Source organism: Myodes glareolus, chromosome 3, assembly GCF_982192425.1.
Source record: "Myodes glareolus chromosome 3, mMyoGla1.1, whole genome shotgun sequence".
Lineage (NCBI taxonomy): Eukaryota > Metazoa > Chordata > Mammalia > Rodentia > Cricetidae > Myodes > Myodes glareolus.
The window spans coordinates 44,397,394-44,418,208 of record NC_142028.1 but is presented as its reverse complement, the minus strand read 5'-3'; the positions used below and the strand labels follow the sequence as shown (position 1 = coordinate 44,418,208).

Below are 20,815 nucleotides of genomic sequence, written 5' to 3'. Positions count from 1 at the left end.
ATTCTAACTGTAGACTTTATATAAGTAAATAGTGGAATGAGATTGTAAATATTTAATCATGAACAATTGTGTGTCCCTTAGTCAAGGGAACCGGATGCAATTGCCCGTGTGTGTGAGCTGCTCAAGTACCAAGGAGAGCATGGTCTGCTCAAGGAGATGCAGCAGTGGTCTGTCCCGCCATTCCCTGTGAGTGGACATGACATCCGGAAAGTGGGTATCTCTTCAGGAAAGGAAATCGGAGGCCTGTTACAGCAGTTGCGTGAGCAGTGGAAGAAAAGTGGTTACCAAATGGAAAAAGATGAACTTCTGAGTTATATAAAGAAGACCTAAAATGAACTCCATATGAAATAGCGGGAAGTCTCGGTAAGACTGGTTTTATTTCCTTCTGTTTCTTACTTAAATCCTAAGAAACAGCAGCAAGATAAAACTCTTGTATAGCAGTATAGAAAATCTAAGCAAGTCTATGTCCTCTCAATACAGGTTTAACTCCGAATTCTCCAAGTCTGTAGGAGTAGTGCCAATGAGAAAATTGTAGCTGTCACTTGTTTAGACTGGATGTGGTAACTGTCAACACTTGTGTGTGCTAAATAACTAGTTAATGTTGTCTTAGCTGTTTGCTGAGTTTTAAAATTAGTCCACAGTGCCATTCATTTACACAGGACTTTGTGATTTCCTTATGTGTGCAAAGCTTTATATCAGGTCCCACAGACAGTGAGCACAAGTATTTATTTTACTAGTTAGATGGATATGGCTTAGAGCTTGATAAAATCACTCATGATGAAGCCCAAATAAGAGGGAGTTTAACCATGCGCTCCTGCTGTTGTCACTCCACTGCATAAGCATGTAGGAAGTATACAGATGGAGTGCTATCCTTTAAACAGTACTGTCTGCAAGTAATGGTAAACAGTGTGTGGATCATGAGAGTCCACTGCAGAATTCCGTCTTTATGACTACAGCTTAAATGAACTCAAGTGGAACTTAAAAGGTGACATTGAGGAGTTAACATTTTATTACTGTACTTCACTTTAAATTTTACTTACTTTTTGACTTTTACATAATTCAACTAAATAGTGTAGGTTTGGACATAGGTATTAAATTTTGGTAAGTTTTATTTAAAGATGCCCTTTAATTGCTTTAACCTTTATTTCCTAAAGGATGTAATCCCAGAAAGATATACTGTTCACTTAAATGCAAAATGCACATATATTACTATTTAAAGGGTTTTACATATGACAGGGTTATCAAATAAATAGTGCAAATACACAAAATGCTATTTTTTTTCTGTTCAAACTGCTTATTTTACTCTTTAATATTTTCAAAATTTACAAATCAGTATCTCAGACAAGCTAAAGAAAATTAAAAGGACTTTGTTCCTTTCAAAATAATAAACACTGCTTTGCCTCTGTCTTGTGCTTGCCAACCAAGCTTGTGGAACATTCACCATTTAGAGGAGCAGTGCCCTAATCCTGTTCCATAGTCATTCTCATCGTTTCAAATATGTTTTCTTATCCCTCAATGACACATATTCAACAGGATAATTAATGGCACCAAGCTACCAAAGCTGATACTTCTGAATCCAATCTTGTGTTTTACTCTCCTTTTTCATCCTCTGAACAAGTGTGCTCTTGAACTTGGTAGTCAAATGCTGTAACCACTATACACATCAGAGACAGTGACCTCTGGAGCAGATCTGACTTGAGAAAATAATTTGTTAGGAAGTTACTCCTACAATGCACAATTACAAACAAAGTATTACTTTGTCTGGACTTATTTCATCTTCAGTTTCTGGAATTGTGGGTAACAGAGCAGAGCGAGTTAAGCCCCAGAACTTTTGAGGTGACATATCTTTTTTGGTGGCTGTAAATTTCCATCCAATGTGGCTCGCACAAATCTTACACTGGGCAATGGTCCATGCATACCTATAAAATGAAGGAAAACACAAGCTAAGCAACTTTTTTTTTTTTTTAACCTTTGATCTAGGCTTGTCAGGAAATTTCTCTGAAACCTCGTGAATTTACAAAGCTACCTTGTCAATATTGTATTGATACTATGATTTTATTACTATAAGTTTCTTTATATTGCTGTTTGCAAAAGACTGCATCAGTCCAGCCTTAACCTCACTGCTTTCTACTACATCATTGTTAGAGAACAGCAGTCTTGGAGATACAGATGATGCAAAGGAAAGAGTGCATGACCTCTTTGAAAATAAGGCACTTCTGTTCTCAAGTTAGCGAGCTACCATTTTCTTCAGGTGGAGTATTATGTATTTAGTGTTTACATTAACATATTTTGTTAGTTTTACAGTCTTCAAGAATGATGTCAAATAAGAGGATTTTTTATCCAGGTGCAGAATAGCAAGTAAAATCACTAATCCCTAATTCCTCTGCCACTTTCAAAGTAAAGGTGTGGCCCAGAATAAAGCAGGCTAGATAACCAAGATTTTCTGGTTTTTACAATTCATTATGTCCCTGCTTACGGCCTTTGAGCCACATATCAGTGGATCAACCAATAGTTGTAGTTACAGTGGATCATGAACTGACAGATACTTCAGGTTTTTACCCTAACATATGCAACGATACACACACACCAAGTTCATTTCTACCCGTTGATGAAATGAAGATTAGTTAAAATTATTCCTGTCATGTTTGTCTTGTATCATTTCTAGATGCTTCACTTAAGACTAAACGAAGAGTCAACAAAAAACAGTAAACACAACCACATTACCCAGGAAACCAGCTGTGTACTGTAGAAGGCCGACCTATCAGATTCAGATTGGAAGCTTTATACACAGTCAGTGTCTCATGTACATATCCATGAGGATTCACATATGCTGCCATTGGACCACATAGGGATAAACTGTAACAAAGAAGTAGTTTGAAGAATAAGATAAGGAAAAGAAAAACAGTAACTCCAGTTTTTCCTTCTTTGGGATATATATAATAAAGATACATAAATCATTATTATTACTAAAAATATATATTATATATATTAATCTTTGAATTTTATGTATACAAAAGGTTGGCAGATATTCTATTTTTGCTTGAAAATTTTCTTTGGTGATTTATTAGGTTTATTAGGTTTAAAAGCCTAATAAAAAGGTCATATTTATTCATCTTTGGACAGTTAGATGCTTTGCAGACATCAGTTTCTTTTCTTGATTTACTGTCTTATTTTATAATTCTACTTAATTCATCAAAGTGTTGAACTGCTGTATCACAGCATTAACATACACTCAGAGGCACGCCCTATTTTGATCCTTTGTAGCATAACTAGTTGAAAGATAATGCTTGAAGCACTCATCATGTCAAGCTTTAAACAAAACTTGAGGGAAAAGTGTATTGTAAGGCATTGTAGGTATTTCTAGCCTGGGAGACAGCCTTATCCCAAGCCAAATTAACTCCCTATGTTTATTTTCTTTATTAAGAGTATATTTTTTAGGCACTGGAGGAAAAATTCTAAAAGGAAGTTGAAAATGTATTGAGAGAGGTATATTAAATGTAATAAAGAGCTTACCTAAATATTTCATTCTTGGTTGTTATTTCTGTTTCTTGACATTGTTTACAGCAAAGGGAAGTACACTAAAAAGTTGAAGTGGAAAAATAGACATGTTACCCAAATCATGAATAAACTTCTTTAGGGTATAAATGTCTTGGGTTGTATGTCACATTTCCAAACTGATAAATTTATATGAAGCCTAGGATTAATATTTAAGGACTGCAAAAAAAAAATTCAAATTTTCAGGTTGACTATACCTTATTCAAAGTTGTGTGTGTGTGTGTGTGTGTGTATGTGTATGACTTGATTGCTTAAACATACTAATCCCCCAGATTTGGAATGGTCTGAATTACAGAGCATTTCAGATTCGAGAAAAGCTTTTCAGTACAAACCAGAAAAGGTAAACAAGTACCTCTCCAGTATATGACTGTATTCCTATACAATAGAAGTAGCTCCTGATCTCAACAGTGATGACAACTCACACAACAGACATGTCATCTTTACTTACTTTATTCATGATATCTAATTCACAGCGAAGTCGTTGTATAGCACTACCAATTTTAAGGAGCTGAATTCTCAACACATCATCAATAGGAAGACAAGCAGCTACTCTGTAAGAAAAGTCTTAAAAGACAGGGAGAGGTATGCAGGCTTTAAACTTAGGAATCATTACTATATACTTATATTCTAGCTACCTTCCAAACATACTTGAATGAAACTGACTTAGAATTATAGAAATGACAAAGCTAAGTTCTGGAGCCAGATTTACTTGTAAAAGCTCTATAAAGAACAGGAAGTGTCTACATGAGAACCACTTATGCAATTCAACTTTAGGTAGAAAATTAACAAAATAGATTCTGTTGCTTAAAATATTAATTTCTTGAAAAAATATTTTTCGAAGTAAAAGAGATACAAATGCCTTTTCAGAATTCATAAAAGGTTAGTTTGAATTAAAGGCTTTTTTTAAAAATTTTTCCAACATACCACAGCTTCTAGTATTTGCCATACCTATTGGATTTGCAGGAAGAGAATCATCTTTGAGATTTTCATCCCATTCACGTAGCTGTTTCTTAATTCTATCCATTAATGTTTCCTGGTTTAAAATAAAAGTAACCACAATAAGGTTCAGCCCCTTTAAAAACCATACATTGCTACTAAATCTGAGACCAGACATAATGTTTTCACAGGTGGAACTGGTTGCCTCACTCCTTTGACTAGCAAGTAGGTCAACTTTCCTGGCTTTTCACCCTTAGGCTGTTTATTCCAAGGACTATGTGATTCTAAATGCCTCTGGATGCTGTTTTAGACTGCTGCTTGAATTGGCCTCTCTTCTGACTTTTCTCAAGCCCTTTCCTGGCTCAGTGCATTTGCTACACACCCCACTTAGCAACTAGTTACTACGGAAAATTGCTATCTTTTTCCAGGCATTAATATGTTTTCACAGAGTGCATCTGTGCCTTTGTAAGGTTCAAGAGCTGCTGAAGGGCAGGAGGCAACTAACTGTTTTCTTTTAGTGGTACATAAATCATACATGCTCATATTACTTGTTTTATTTTTCCAGTTCTTTAGATTTCTTGGCAGGGATTCACTAAGAAATACAACTAATATTTGTTTAATCTTTACTATGCAACAGCTACTATTATGCCCATCTGCCTCAAACCACAGAATAACTGATAGGGCTTTGAAGGCATTCATTGTATTCCAAATCAAGATTCTTCAAGTTATCCTAGTATTCGGTCTTGTAGTGATTTTGTTAGCAGCTGACTGCATACTTTTAACTGACAGCACAAGCCTGTGTAGATGCATCAATTGATATGCTAATGATACAGAGATACATTGGAATGTACTTGTTTGGAAAACAATATTGTGATGTAAGAATTCTTATAGTGTGCCTTTCACATGACCATAATTTCAGTAACCAAAAAGGTGTCATCCTATTTTGCTAAGATACAAGTCAGGACTGGTAAGTTACTTACAGCGTCATATAATGAATACAGCCAGCGAGGCCATGAAGTCAGATTTGCACAGTGAAACTTTCTCTGAAACAAAAAGTGTCACTTAGGGAAATTCAAGGGAAAGGTGCAAATACTACAAACAGTAACACCTAAAATTTCTATTTTTTAAAAGCTTACCAACAGATTATCTGAAAGGCATTCTTATAGATGGCAAACACTCTCAACACCTTAATGACAGTACACTCTGAAAAAGGCTTGTCAAAAACAGCATTCAACACAGACCACCAGGGTGGTTAACTACACCTAAGCTGGTACAGGCTATTGCTTCTAGACTGCAAGCTCACATGGCATATTACTGTACTGAGTATGTCAGCAACTGAAACACAATGGTAAATACCTGTGTATTACAAATTAAGCTTAACAAATATAAAAGAATAAGAAGGGTTATGCCAATATGGGGAACTTACCACGGATTGATTGTGCAGGACTGTTCATTGTTCTGGGTGGGTCCGTGGTAGAGAAATGAATAGAAGACCTAGGATATTACTGTCTGAATAATGTGATAGACTATATGTAATACATATTAAATATATAAAGTATTTTATTTGGTAATTTTGTCAAAAAAATTTCTTCAATTAGAGGGGACATGATTCTTGTTTGCCATCCCATTACAAGGCACCAACCTACAAGCAAACTAGAGTCTCAATTCCCATTGAAGGAAAGGACTTCTAAAAACCTTTATTCCAATTATTCTGAGTCTAAAAATTCCATGCACAAAAAATGTGTTCAATGTTTAATGGTAATTACACAAACTGAAGGGAGCAGAACTGTTTGTTCTTACATTCATGAGTCCCCTCTCGACTTTCAGCACTGTGAGAGGGGCTTCTAGCCTCTGTGTGGATACTGTTGCTAACTTTCAGCAGATCACAACTGTTGCTCAAGGCTTACTTTGTAAAAAGGCCATACTTCAATAGCCCCCAAATTTAGGAACTTAAAGGGACTAAGAATAAACTCTTCATAGAACTTGTAGTTGTTCATGGAACAGAGATTGCTACTGATAGCATGCATAAAGATCTTTGAAATAAAACTGCAAAAAATTTTGAAAATCATCAAACGCCAATCAAACTGGCAATGAAACTAATAGGACACTGAAAAAACAAACAAAAAAAATCTTAAAAATCATTCCACTGACTTATTACATGGAGTCCAGAGATGATATAGTGAGCAAAGTAAATGATAACATTTAGTTAAATAAATTGGAAATGGACAGTTTTTGTTTTTCTTTTACCAAATTTCTCTTAGTAATGGGAGCTGGTAGGATCTTTACTATTCTAGTGGCTTATAAACTAGTGGTAGATGCACAAATATCTATGCATAGCATGTATGCAAGGCATGAAAAATCACCAGTCTCTCTGTGTTAATACCTGACACACCTACCTTAGAAACAGCTTAGAAAGCTTCACTGAAAAGGGGGCAGTGAGAAGGCCAGAGGCCCCATTTATACGCAGAGTGCTTGTGAACGTGAGAATTGCCACGCAGCACACTACATACAGGCTGACACAGTACCAGAAGAAGTAAAAGATAAAACTAATCTAGTTTGAGGCAGCCCCTCAAATCAGTGTGAGCAAAAGCAAACTCTCAGAAACTAAATGGGACAAAGACAAAGACAAGCTGCCTGGAAACAGTGACACGCCTGGATAAACTGCACATGGACTCATGTTTACATAAAATTCATTATCGAGAGAAAAATCGTGTGTCCTCCCTTGGGAAGTTATTAGTTACAATTTAGAACACTAAGGCAGTGTACTAAAATACAATTAAGTAAAGATGGAAACCCCCTAAAACACAGCACACTATGGCCAACATTAACATGACAAACGGGACAGGCTTTTGACTACAAAGACGACAACTGTCACGAGTTCTGAGAAACCAGTGGGCCACTAGGGAAAAAATGGATAAAAACTATGTAAGAGATACACAAGTCCCTTAAGTAAACTGCTATACATAATCATGCAAATTAAGTTAAAATTAAACCTATAAGGTACACTTATCAGATCAACAAACTTAGTTGTATATTAACTATGAAACCGTGGCAACAATGAATACCAGCAGGTAAATAACTCCTTTGTAAGGAAAACTACAAGCCCGCCCGCATTGTCACTTCATCTCACTATCAAGATTGAGCATATGTATGTATCTGTGCAAAGGGTATCTGTACACTTAGTGTAGGTGTCAGAGGTGACGTGTAAAATACAACAGCCTGCTGCAGCTTTAGAGAGGAATGATGCTGTGTCTATCAAAAGATACAGAGGAGTCTCCTGTGAGGCACTGTTAGTAAAAGAGAAGGTCAACAGTAGTGGATATCATTTTGCATAAGGTGCAAGAAGAATGAATATCTGTATCTATAAACTCTAGAGCATGAAAAAAATAGAGCAAGTTTGAAGGCTTTGGAAGTTTGTACTCATTTCTGCTCTGCTCTACATGACACACAGGAAGAATCATCTCTTGTTTATTTAGCACAGGCTGAAGGGATGAGCATCAAACATTACAGATTTCTAATGTTCACATTGATTATATTTCAGAATTAACTCTTCTGATTAACAGGGTAAGCTTTGTATATGGACAGACTGACAGCTTGGACAAAGGGAAATGCATTTCAAGAGGGATGAAAAAGTTTGCCATTTGGAAATCTCTTCCAATCATTCTGGTGAGTTTAGAAAGGGGCCATGATAGTAAAAAAAATAAAAATAATTAAAAAAAAGTAAGCACCAGTGTCAAAGCCTGAATCTCAGGAAATCAAATCTCTATGAAATAGATCTGAAGTGCTTCCCAATTAACTTGGCTCCAACATTTTCCCCTTTTCAACATCCAACATGCTGAGCAGACACATGTCTATTGGACTTCCTCTACATTCCTGCGGTTATTTTGTAGGAATAAGAGGTTGCATAGAACACTCAGCGAAGCTTCAATACTACTTTATGATATCTGGGCAGTTTATATATATTCAAAGATAACTAAATGTAATCCAGGAAGACCGTGTTCTCCTGAATGCTTTATCTTTCCTATTGGAAATGTGACAACTACTTTTAAATCATGTTAACAAATGTCGCAACTCTTCCATCTTAACTACTACTCAGCCACGGAAAAAAGGACACATCTAATATGGCTTTACTTTGTGGTGGACTGTACAAGTGAGTGTCAATTCTAGGAAGAGGTCTGAACTGACCCCAGGTCTGTCTAAACACAAGCAATACACAGACCATTTTCAAAGCAATCGAATGTGCACCTACAAGTGCAGTATGCAGTCCTGGCCCACCATCCCTGTGTAGCACTTCCCTGTTTTAGAGTCTATCTTCTGTTGGGCACCGAATAGGTCTAAGTTTACAAGTTGCCTGGGTACAACATACATTTGTTAGCAACATTTTGTTTTTTTTTTGCTCATGATCAAGATTCCAAATTTCAGAAGCTAAGACATTATAAGCTTAAATGAGGAAAGCTTTGAAACAATCTGAAAAATACAAAGGCTTTCTGTAAATCTCTTAAAATCTCTTGTGCTGCCTCATTCCCTACCAGTTCCTTCTGGTAAGGCTTTGGCAACTCTTATCACAGTCAGTGAGGACTACTGAGTGCAAATCTAGGATGACAGAGAGAAGACTCAGGAATTCAGGTGATCCGTCAAGGACAAGCAGTGGCTTCCTTGACCATTGAGCCAGTGACAATCCAGTTGCAAAGGAAAAAAAATTTCTAAATTCAATGTAAACATGCAGAGACACTTTTGTCTAGTATATGAAGAGTTTAACCAACAAGGAACATAAAAGTTAAACTTCACAAACTGTATTTGCTTAATTGAAGTTCAGGTTGAGAGTTTCAAGGTCTTGTGGCCAGGACAGGACTTACGTCAGTTATTAGTTACAGTCCCATCCTATACTTACTAATTTTTAAAGAGGAGTTAATTTAGAAAGTTCAGACAGTTAAGAATTCCCATTACTGCCCCAGTATGAATTATAAATTTCAAAATAAGTCCTACTGAAAAAATACCAGTCATTGAGAAGAACAACTAAATACTGACATGACATGTAGGGAGCGGGCATCTTGATATGTTTAATTTGTCACATAATCACTTCATTGGCAGACAAGTGATAGTCCTAAAGAGCCTGATTAAATAAAAACAACACTCCTTGATAGGACTACCTTTTGACATATTTTAAAAATTATGCTTAAAATAATCATGAACATTAATTCCCCACTGTTGTACTGATAAGTAAATAAAGATAAATATATTGAAAATCTCTATACCCAGTTTAGAAAAGGAAGTACTATACAGATGAACCAAAGCTGCCTGCAACAATGTCAAAGTTTCTAAAATATTCCTCTAAAGGTTCTTTTTGCATGTGTTTAAGCAGTCTATTTATACTTCTGTAGAGCATTAGACTAAGCAAAGCATACTGTACTATGAAGGAATGGTTAACAGAATGGGATAAAACTGTGGATCCTAAAAGTTATAAAACCATCAAGCACCCACTCTGCCCAAAGTTCTCTAGAAACTGAAGTCTTCCAAAAGAATACTAAATGTGATAGACCAATGAAAAGAAATAGAACCTGTCACAAATATTATATACTAATTCACATCGCTTTAGGATGCCATGCTATATCTACAGCAAAATGTAAACCTTTCCTAATTTAACTTAGTAGAGTAGGGATGATTCACATGAACTTTTACGTTTACAGTGGAGATAATCTTTTTGTATTTTTAGCAAGTACCAAAACCCAACTTATTCTAAACTTAGAAATTAGTACATTTCTTCGTTATGAGGAAATCATCAGATTAAGAAGCATGTTTTGTGCCTAACGCTATTTACACATACACCTTCTGTGAAGTACATATGTCACCAATGAAGCAGAACTAGTTTCACTTTTCTCCTCATAGGTGAACTTGTGTAGCCAATGGACTATATAAGATGTAATGCCAAAACAAGCACCCTTGGCTTTCTTCTTGGTAAGACCCCAGCCACTGACCTCCATTCCCAGCACCAAACAAGCAATGCCTTACCCTCACCAAGTCAATTTTTGCTGTGATTAGCAGCAAGCTGCAAAACAACTGACAAAAACTTTCCTCTGAAGTCTAAGGACAGCATTCTTTTCTACTGTCACTGAATGCCAGCCCGAACAATATTGTCCCTTCTTCAAGGCTGCATTTAACTCAAAAGCCAAATATGTGATTAGAGTTTTCTAAGGTTTCTATGGAATTAAGGGCCACAGGCCATTAATACATACATGATAAGCATAATATCAACAGTGTCTTAGAACTGTGTGACATTTCACAATTACTACAAGTTATCTTTCATAAATAACTCGTGAATTATTTTTTTAAACCTGTCTATGACCAAGTGAGCTACAGTGTCTAGAAAATGTCATGATAGCTGTGACTCTTTAAAAGCAACCTGTCTTCAATTCTAGAAGATGCATAAGAAATTAGTGTCTCACCTTCTGGTATTTCTGCCACCATTTACATGAATATTGGTCTTCCCAAGAGACAGGTTTTGAAGGAAATATCTGGCACTTATTGAGTGATTCTAACTGAACTGCAGACATGGTTGATGGCAACACACACTCTGGCAAAATTTGCACTTTGGCTTGCTGGATTCTAAAACAAAGAGAAGCATGTTGTTCATTTTTAAGATTAGTTTCTTGATATAAGATAATTTTAAAAAAGATTTTTTCCAAGTCCCCCACTTTAAACAAATGGAACAAATACTGTATTTGTAATGTGTGTGTATAAGAAATTCTCAAAACAATTGTTTAATAAATCTTAATGTAAAATATAAGAGATAATTTGATTTCATTCTCACTTGCAGAATCAAAAGAAATTATACATTTTAGATAAATATGTAGGCACAAATGAAGCAAAATCTATTTTAAAAATTCAGCATACAGCCTACAGATTATCCTAACACATCTAATTTCATAGATATTCTTAGGTAACTCTCCATCCCCAAATCTCTAGGCTCACATACTCTTTGTCATTAATATCCAGGCAGCAAAAACAGGTAGAGAAAGGAAAAGACATAAACATACACACACACACACTTTGGATTGCATACATACATACATACATACATACATACATACATACATATTCTCCCTTTCTGTTTCTAGACAAAATTTTATTGCACCAAAGGCAATGTGGAACCAGTGTCCTCTAGATCATGCCAGGTCTTTGTTTGCAGAACTTTGTCTTTCAGAACTAGGGATGAAGTAAGCCCTCGTGGTCCTGTTCAATATGCCTGGGGTGGGTGTGTATGTGTGTGTTGGTTCTTCCTTAGGTGTTTATGACAGTTACTTTATGATTATAACAACATGATTTTATAACAGACTACAAAAGCATGTGAAATTGGGGGAAAACTGCAAATTTTAAGATTTTGCATTTATTGTAATGCCTGTTGAAATGACTTACAAGTATAGATGGGTAATGTGTAAAGAAAATCTAGAAGCATCTACATCCAAATGAATCTGCAAACCCAAAGAAAACAACCTTGTCTCCCAAAAAATCAAAATGTTACTCTAATTTTCAGCTAAAATGTTTGTAATATATATTTCAAACTTTATGACTAAAAATTACTTATTCCAAATATGACAGATAAAAACTCAGAATTTCAACAGGATATTAATCTTTTTCTGTACACTTATAAGAAAGATTTCTGAAGAGTCCTACACCAAGTCAAATACACCCTTCTATGTGTTATTTTCTAAAAAGTCTATGTATTTGAAAAACAGACTTTTAATAGGAAAGGTTAGAAGCAAACACTGTACTTCATTTATGCAGTGTCATTTAGGTCAAAAACAAAAATAAAATGAATCTTAAATTACAGATTATTTCATAGAGTTAAGTTCCCAATGTGCTAAGGAGAATCTTTGGTATAATGCTCGACAGCTAGTTTGGGAGGCAGAATGTGGATGAAACCAGCTGTTTCTCATTTACTTGCATAATGTTTTGTCAAGTAAAGTCTGTGGGACTTAGTTTATTTTCATTTGCAAAAAGAAGAGACTGACCTGGACCACCTTCATGGTTTCTTAAATTCGTCATTTAAGTGATGGTGGTCTCAGGACCAGGGTGGGAGTGGAGGCAAAGAAATCTTAGTCCACAGAGGGTTTTCAAATTGAGACATCTTTTTTTGAGAGGCTTTAATATATACTAGGTCTATAGAATAATAGAAAGAATTAATATGTAGTAGGTCTACAGAATACTAAAAAGGATTAATATATACTAGGTGTATAGAATACTAGAAAGAAGACATATATATGTATATATGGTCTAAGGAATACTAGAGAATTAATATATACTAGGTCTATAGAATACTAGAAAGAACTCTCCTTTTTAGGACTAGTCCACCTTTGCCAGTGTGATGTTGGTCTTTACTAGGTTTTAACTGTGTCTCTTCAACTACTTTCTCACAGTGACTTCTTCCAGCTTGTGTTTTAGAGTTTTGCACAACTAATTATTAAAGTCACATACAGAAATATACTTTCTCCCAACTCAATTTCTTTTATCTAGAAAGTAATAGTCAAAGAAAATCAAATTGTATGAACTTCAATGTATATAGGAAGTAAATTAAAAGCTGTTGTTGTCAGCTAGGTCCACTGTAACAAAATACTACAATACCCAGATCACTTTATACTCATTCACCTAACACTGTCCTAAATGTAGACCATAAAAGTTTCAGTCACTTCTCCGGCAGCTTGCCTATTGAGGGACTCAGTCATACAACCTTATAAGACTTTGAGTCTATACAATGAAATGTTCTAGGCAACGACCAGGAGAAAAGCCCCTCAAGTTGGGACACCCCACCCAATATCCTTGTTTTCTTGTCCTGATATGCTGCCTGACTCACATGTACTTCTGCATATGACTATTTACAGCTGCTTACAATATGAACATAACAGACAACAAATCTTGCTCTCATGCAGCTCACATTCTTGTTGATGCCTAAAACTTTCAAACCTTCCTGTGCTCAGATGCCATATGAAATAAAAAGGTATGACAGAATTCAATTCTGACCACAGGCTAGATTCTCTACAATAGGTAGAACCCAGAGGCTATCCCCTACGACATGACAGTTGTTCCTATGTGTGCCTAAGACATGACAGCAGTAAAGAGAAATGCTTACTTCAAATTCATTTCCTTTTTAGGAAGAGGGGTAAATTAGCAGAATTTAATGGGAAAAGAAAATAGCTGATCATATGAAAAGCTAACCATGTGACTGCACTAGGATTCCCAGGAATCTTGTAAATGTCACACAGGGCAGCGACAATGGCATTTCTTCATTCTTCATATAAAGACATCTTGGGATGATATAGAACTCCCACTGCAAACAGCCACAAACCTCGGTGGCTGGTACAGCTCAGGGTAGCAGTTGGCAGATGTACTCAGTGCAGCTTTCAAATAGCCCAGGAATGCTGCCACTGCCACCCCTGTCCTAGTGAACACACCGAGCACAGCTTTTGCCTTCTATTCTCCTATGCTGCAGAGAGCTCTTCAGTCCCCAAAAAGCCGTGCCTCAAGCGGTACTTCCTTTGAGGCTTATATTACTGCTTTCAAACCTGGAGGGATATTGCAGTCACCTAGAAATAATTTTTAAACGATGCCACAGTCGCACTCCATATTAAGTCACATGCTGGGAGAGGAGATGAGGCCGACACTGCAGCCTGAGCAGTTTACACTGGACAAGGAAGTTCGCTAAACATCAGGGTTGGAAACTATGGCCATCACCATAGAAGGCAAAGAGAACAACTAGTGAAGCTATAAAACATTATGGGTCAGCAAACAGCAAATGATCACAAAACCACCCCCCTCTACGATGTTGAAGTGTCTTACCCATCTGACTGTGTTCTAAGTTCAAGGACCTTGAACCTCTGCCGTCCAATTGCTTTCACTTTCACTACTTCAATTCCAAACTCCTGCTCTTCTCGATAAGCATAAATCTCTGCTGTGGTTCCGAACTGTGCTTCCCTTTCTTGCGCATTACTACCAAGATAAAAATGTACAGGAAGAGTTTTCAGCTTTAGCTTTTAAATACACAAAACCGGCAAAAGCAATATAGACAGGAAAGCAGTTTATAGCAGTCAACCTTCACTGTAAAGCTAACAGTGCTCCAGAGAACACTTTAGGATAAGGGTAGATTTTTAGAGTCACTGAAATAACCTAGGGCTAAAGAGTTTTAAACTCATTTCACAACATAAACATTCTTTCACGTTGTTAGACACTGATGGTTGCTGCTAATTAGCAGCGCTATGCATATCTATGTGTGTGGTGGGGGTGTTGGGGGGTGATGGGAGGCTTCCTGTTTCCATTTCCTGTCTCCACTACATTTCCTTCATTTGCCAAAGGCTACTTGAAGTACGGCTTCAGTTTACCACTGTTTTGTATTGGTACAACTACGTGAGTTTTAAAAGGGAAAAGTAACCTTGGTATGAAATATAAAATCCTAGCTGTCCGAATAAAAACAGTTCTGAACTCGCATTCCAGGCAGGTTTCCCATGAAACGCATGCAAGTTTTTAAACAGCTAGACACAGCTAAATTGTAAAAGTAAATGTCTGATTTACAAAGTAATGAAAATAATATTCCGAATTTATGCTTTGACAAATTGCTTGCTTCACACTCTAATCCAACATCTTCTGAAAAATTCCAATTGGCTTTGGTTACCACCCTGACCTTGGCTGTGACAACACAGAGGGCAGCGCAGTAAACAGGTCACCTAACCTCTCACCTGTATGCAAGAACTGCAAAGGTTCTGTCTTTCTGAATTAAATTCCGCACCATGCTGACTTCTTGCGGGTGGGAAAGCTGCAGTGGTAATGTCTGCCCAGGAATCAGGATCATCATCACTTGAGGAAGGACTGGAATTACCTGACAGCTGTCATCATCATGCAGAGTCCTCCCATGAAACTCTTCCATATCAGCGCCCAGATACTACTCAAGAACACACAGAGTCAGGACACTTAATACACGGTAGTGGATTAAAGGGTAAAGCAGAGCCAAAGAACTGCATAGACAGAGCACACACATTTATTTATGTAAGCTTGGTTATATAAGGACACCTCTATTAGACTCTAATTTTTGATCTAATATTTTCTATTAGCATAACTCCCAATTTTTATGAAGAATCTCTCATTAGTATTTTGTAGCTTAAAATATCTTATTTTAACCAACAACCTCTGTATCTAAATATGACAACTCATATGACAGAATGCTAGTACGCAGAATTCCACCCCACATCCCAGCAGTACGGACAATATACTCTTGGTGGCTCAGTTACTAGTAGAATTGTCCAGAGGAAGACAATTCCTCAAAGAGGCACACCCAGGATAAGTTTAAAAGTTAAGATTGTATGTTTGCATATTACAAAATAGTCAAGAATCACAGGAAAATATAGTATTGCATTGCTTCAGTTTGTAAAATTACATTCTTATGCACTGGGAGATAAGAGCCCGTCCTCATGCACAAGTTCTAGGGTCAGCTAATATGCAGGGATCCTTCAGTCAGTCACTGCCATTTAGGAAACTCCAAGCACATTAAAGGTCCATCTACTGTATTAGCTTAACTGCAAAATTACATACTGTATGCGATGTTGGCAGGCTGGTGTCAAAGTTTATGATGTTCGGTTTCCTAGCGTCTCTACTATCCTGGTCTTCAACTTCCATTTCAATTTCATCTTCCTCATCATCACTCTCTGCTGAAGAAGAAAAATAGAAGAAAAAAATGAGATTTAAAAAAAAAATAGGCAGCTCCGTGGCTTTCACGTGCCCTGCCCTGAGAGGCAAGACACTGACACAAAGACAGCCGTGCAGGGGCAGCAGAAAGCGGCCTTATGCTTTTTCTGCCACCATAGTGCCTTCCTCCTTTCCCCATTTTAAGAAACCAACTGTTTTAGAACACGTTAAGATTTACAGGAATGTTGAAAAAAAAATAGAACTCTAGTATGCCAAGACTTTATGTTCCTCCACAGTTAGCACTGGACATCCATTTGGGATTCTTGTCACAACTAATACTGTCACATTACTATTAACTAAATTCCTTATTTTATTTGGATTGCCTTAGATTTTTAGCTAATTTATATATCCTGTTATAGACTCCCCTCCAGGATATCACATTCTATTTAGGTGTCATGGCTCTTTTGCTGCCTCTGGCCGGTCAACTGTTCTGCCCTCCTGTCTAGGGAGAGCCTGATTATTCATAGTACTTTACACAGCATCCCTCAGTAAGGATCAGCTTGATGGAACTCTCAGGATTCAGCTGAGGCCTGTGGTGTTTCTGCACCTCATCTCAAGGGTACATACAGTCAAGCTGACCTAGGTGCTGATGTTCCCCCCCCCCCCCCCCCGATCACCTGCTGGGAACACAGCCCCCAGATCCTTCACAGCAGAATTCCCTTTCCCTTCTTTCACACTGTACTTTTAGACAGTAGGTCACTGGGCACAGCTGTCTAAGGGAAACAGCTAGATTCTCCTATATTTTTCTCTTCTCCATCAAAATAACTCCGACCCTTTATGTAATAAATTCCAACTGATTAAAGCTGAGCTGCTTTATCTGAAGAAAAAAAATGAAGGCTTGGACACACTCATCTCTGAGGATCTTTCAAACTCTAGCTGTAAAGAGTTCCTCTGTGAAAAAAAAAAGCAAGAAATAAGCAGATCTGCTGGTTACACTGGAAAACCGATTCCATTAAAACCGGGCAGAGGGCACTGCTGTTCCAGTGATGACTCTCCTGGTGTCCACCATCATATTTAAAAATGAAATGTTTGCCACTCTTCTCATTCAAACATTGCTTTGTCATTTTAAATTTGAAAATGTTGGCAGAAAGAAAAAAAACATTTTAAAGAAGATTTAAGAACTCTATCTGCACATATTTTTCTAAATTTAAAAGGTAAGCTGATCTACTATAAAACCTGATGCTACCAAGGGCAGAGATAAAAGCCCCCCCCCAAAAAAAATCAAAACAAACCGCTACTTTATAGAGGTGTTACTCTATCTTGTAGGAACTGTTCTTCTCCTGCCAACTGTGGCTTCATTTTCCACCCCAAGGATAATTTTGTCCCTTTATGATATTTGGAATTGCCTTAAGATATCTTTGACAGTCACAACTAGAAAAATCCTGGAAATCCAGACTAGATGTTGGTTGGGCATGCTGCTAAATACCCTGTACTGCTTAAGGTACATCTTACAAGGGGTTCTCCAGCTTGAAGCACTGGCCTAAACGGGTTCCTAAACCCACTAAAGATATATATATATATATATACACACACACACATCCTCCCTCAAAACTTTTAAATGCGTAAGATTTGATTATAAATTGGTCAGCTTTTTCATTGTGAAATTATTTTTCTATCAAACCATCTGTAAGTAGGTTCCTAACAGCACAAAGATTTTACAATAAAGAAAATGCCTAGACCTTCATATTTATTATGAATTCCTAGATATAATGTTCTGCCAAAGACAAGAACATAATTATTCCAGGTTGTATGCAGACAGTTGATGTTTAACATTTCTGAATATGTTTTTCTCGACAATAGGGAAGTTTCATCAACAGATAAGATGAAGCTAAAATGATGAGAGAAACATTCTGGATGCAATTATTTCATCTGCAACCCTAAAAGCACAGATTTTACTCGACGTTTAGAGAGACCTATTCTCTTCTCTACTGCAGCAAGCTTGAAAGATCTGCTATGAGTTCAAGGGCGACAGTTTATACAAAATTTACACTTGACATTTTCTACTTTTATTCTTTAAAGGGATTTGTTATGTATGGTGTCCAGTCTCATAAACAAAGCTAAAAGCCACTTCTCCCACTTGGAAATGTTTATCTTTGAGTATTTAATTCTTCCAGGGTAGATTCGTCACACCTAAAATGTTAGACAATTTCTTTAGCACCTAAATAAAGATGATCACTTTTCCAAAGCAACTTACACTACATGGATTCGGGGGCAAACCAAAGTTTTTCCAGAAATTCAACTCTTATAATTTGGAAAAACATTATTCTACATCTACATCTGTGAGTCTCTTACTTTCAACATCTTAAATTGAGAAAACACACAGGGACTTTTCAGAGCTACTGCTACGCTCGCAGCAGCCCCTGGAGAACGCCAACACAACATGAGCATCCTCCTTGGACTCTGCCACTCTCCCTAAATCTTCAGCACATCCACAGTGGAGCTGATGTCGCTGGCATCTCTTCTGCTGAAAGATGACTTACCTACCTTTTCTAACTTCAGCGAGTACAGCTTCACAAACAACCAGTGACTTAGACAAAAGTGCCTTCTATGTCCTGGCATGGCACGCAGCATTTTCCTCCTTCAGGCTGAACCATTACCTAGTAACAGATTCATACCCAAAGTACACCTTTCCCGAGGTGACTAACTGAAACCTGAAATTATTTCTTCACAACCCACAAAATGTCCCTAACTCAAATGACTAAAGATGCAAGTTTTCAACAACTTACAGCTAACCTAGTTCACAACTGTATTCTAAGTATCTACATCATAAGATTGTTCAATTCCTCTAACCCCAGCATAGTCCCTATCTCTGACGAATCACAGGAGGAGTTGGAGACACAGCTCAAGAGTATTTGGGAGACCCTAGTATTCAATCCAGCATAGCAATGAATGAAACACAACCCCCTAAACCCTAACAGCACTTGCCTGTCTGGCCCTAGATGAACTGCACCCGAGATTATGATTATTCTCATTAGCCTCACCACAACTGTGAACCCTAAAATAGAATGGTGTGTGTGGTGGCGGCTCTCATACTAACACACTGCCAGGCTTATAACCTAAAGCCTCAGGTAACAGTCTGTGTTGTCTACAGCATTCTAGGAATAGTATGGACCACTACTTCATGCCCTTTTAATATTCAGTACTATAACGTATATATGGACATATATACGTTATATATATATATATATATATATATATATATATATATATGCCCATAATGAAAGGAAAAGAAAGTGAAAGGAAAGAGAAACTCCACTTCCTTGAGGGGTAATACCATTCCCTTGAGTGATAATATGCAAGAATGCTATTTTCATACCTGAGAAAAATCACCAAATATGGCCTCGACAGATAGTCATATATAAAACGATACCTGAGGTGCTGACAAGCACCCCGCAGAGCTCTGTCTCTACAACTGTGTGACCTTCCATATCACTAAATTGTACAGACATTTAACAACTCGTCGATACATCTCTCCTTTACAAGAAAGGCTCTGAACAGGTGACAAGGGTTGCAGCAAAAGCAGAAACATATGCAAACCGTTCACTTCGTGGCGCGTGACGTTTGAGTGCTTAGTACATATTAGCTGTCGGTCTTATTAAAAGACAGACGTGCAGGAAATGCAACAGCTAATGTAACCCGGTTTCGGACGTCGCCGGGTTCCAGAGCATTTCCGTGGAGGCTTGCTAAGAAAAAAGATTCAAAGGATTGGGTCCCTGCTCTAGGAGACGAAAGTCCCTCGCCCAAACATCCCCCACAGTGCAGGACACAGAGGCCGGGAGGAAAACGCAGAGCTGCAGCGGTCGAGGTTCATGAGAAGCTCCCCCACTCGCCGCTGCACCCGGGTTGCTGTCCTCGTACTGCCTGAGGGGTCGGCCCCGGACCTCGCTCTCCACCCATGGCCTGGCGCCCGTCCCGGAGGTTACCAGGCAGCAGCGGCAGGTGGTTGCCCATGTTGTGCGCAGCGTCCGGCTGATCTTCCTCGTCGGCCATGTCTGTTTACCCGCAAAGGAGCCTGGGACAAGGCGGTGCCGGGACGCAGTGGGAGGATCCGCTTCGAGCTGCCGCCTCGCGTCCGGGCCACAGCGCCCCCTGGCGGCTCCAACAGGCCGTCAGCGACACAGCGGAGAGCTCTGGAAATGATCACGTGAACAGCAAGAGCCCTAATGCTAGCCACACCCAACCAAGAATTCGAGGCTGAGTTTTTAGTGTCCACCTTAACTAAACAAACTTCCTTATACAGCATTAACTTCTGTTCGGAAGTATGGAAAGAATATTCGGAAAACACATCGACTGTTCCACTAACTTAAAACAATTTTCATAAATAGCTCCAAATTAACATGTATCAGTATGAGGCAAAGGCTTGCAGGAACAGCAAAAGTCAGATAGTCACCTGCAAAGTAAAACTGTCAGGATATCATCATGCACAGTCATAATGGCTTCACTAAGAGAAAATGGTTCAATGCGTGGTAAAACAATTAAAATATGCCAGAAGAGAATTGTTTTAGCACTGACAGTTAACATCTTTCCAATAAGTTTTCAATGAAGAAAAAAACTGGAAAAAGAACGACGTAGTATCTGTAAGGAAGGAAGTGGTGGT

The 20,815-nt window shown here is 37.8% G+C and overlaps 2 protein-coding genes across 7 annotated transcripts in view; one reads left to right on the top strand and one right to left on the bottom strand.

Annotated features, from left to right (window-relative positions):
- The window catches only part of Trnt1 (tRNA nucleotidyl transferase 1), a 32,349-nt gene extending 14,064 nt beyond the window's left edge, over nucleotides 1-18,285 (top strand). For 2 of the 5 annotated variants that reach the window (XM_048438504.3, XM_048438506.3), the window contains exon 8: nucleotides 82-3,525. In XM_048438504.3, coding sequence (XP_048294461.3) covers nucleotides 82-330 — 249 coding nt within the window. In that variant the 3' untranslated portion in view covers nucleotides 331-3,525. Of the gene's footprint in view, nucleotides 1-81; nucleotides 3,526-8,054; nucleotides 11,480-18,018 lie in introns of those variants that run through there. The other 3 variants (XM_085686816.2, XM_087904452.1, XM_048438505.3) reach the window with 3 other exon arrangements.
- Nucleotides 987-20,281, bottom strand: Crbn (cereblon). 2 transcript variants are annotated; one of them, XM_048438502.3, is made up of 11 exons: nucleotides 20,142-20,281; nucleotides 16,066-16,181; nucleotides 15,216-15,418; nucleotides 14,323-14,472; nucleotides 10,935-11,094; nucleotides 5,472-5,534; nucleotides 4,504-4,588; nucleotides 4,004-4,119; nucleotides 3,514-3,578; nucleotides 2,725-2,856; nucleotides 987-1,919 (listed from the first exon to the last, which is right to left on the bottom strand). In XM_048438502.3, exons 1-11 carry the CDS (start codon nucleotides 20,206-20,208, stop codon nucleotides 1,739-1,741), a joined length of 1,338 nt encoding a protein of 445 aa, XP_048294459.1. In that variant the 5' UTR covers nucleotides 20,209-20,281; the 3' UTR covers nucleotides 987-1,738. The 2 variants fall into 2 exon arrangements, with proteins under 2 accessions (XP_048294459.1, XP_048294460.1); XM_048438503.3 differs by having other exon boundaries at nucleotides 16,066-16,178; nucleotides 20,142-20,261.
- Nucleotides 20,282-20,815: the final 534 nt, after the last annotated feature.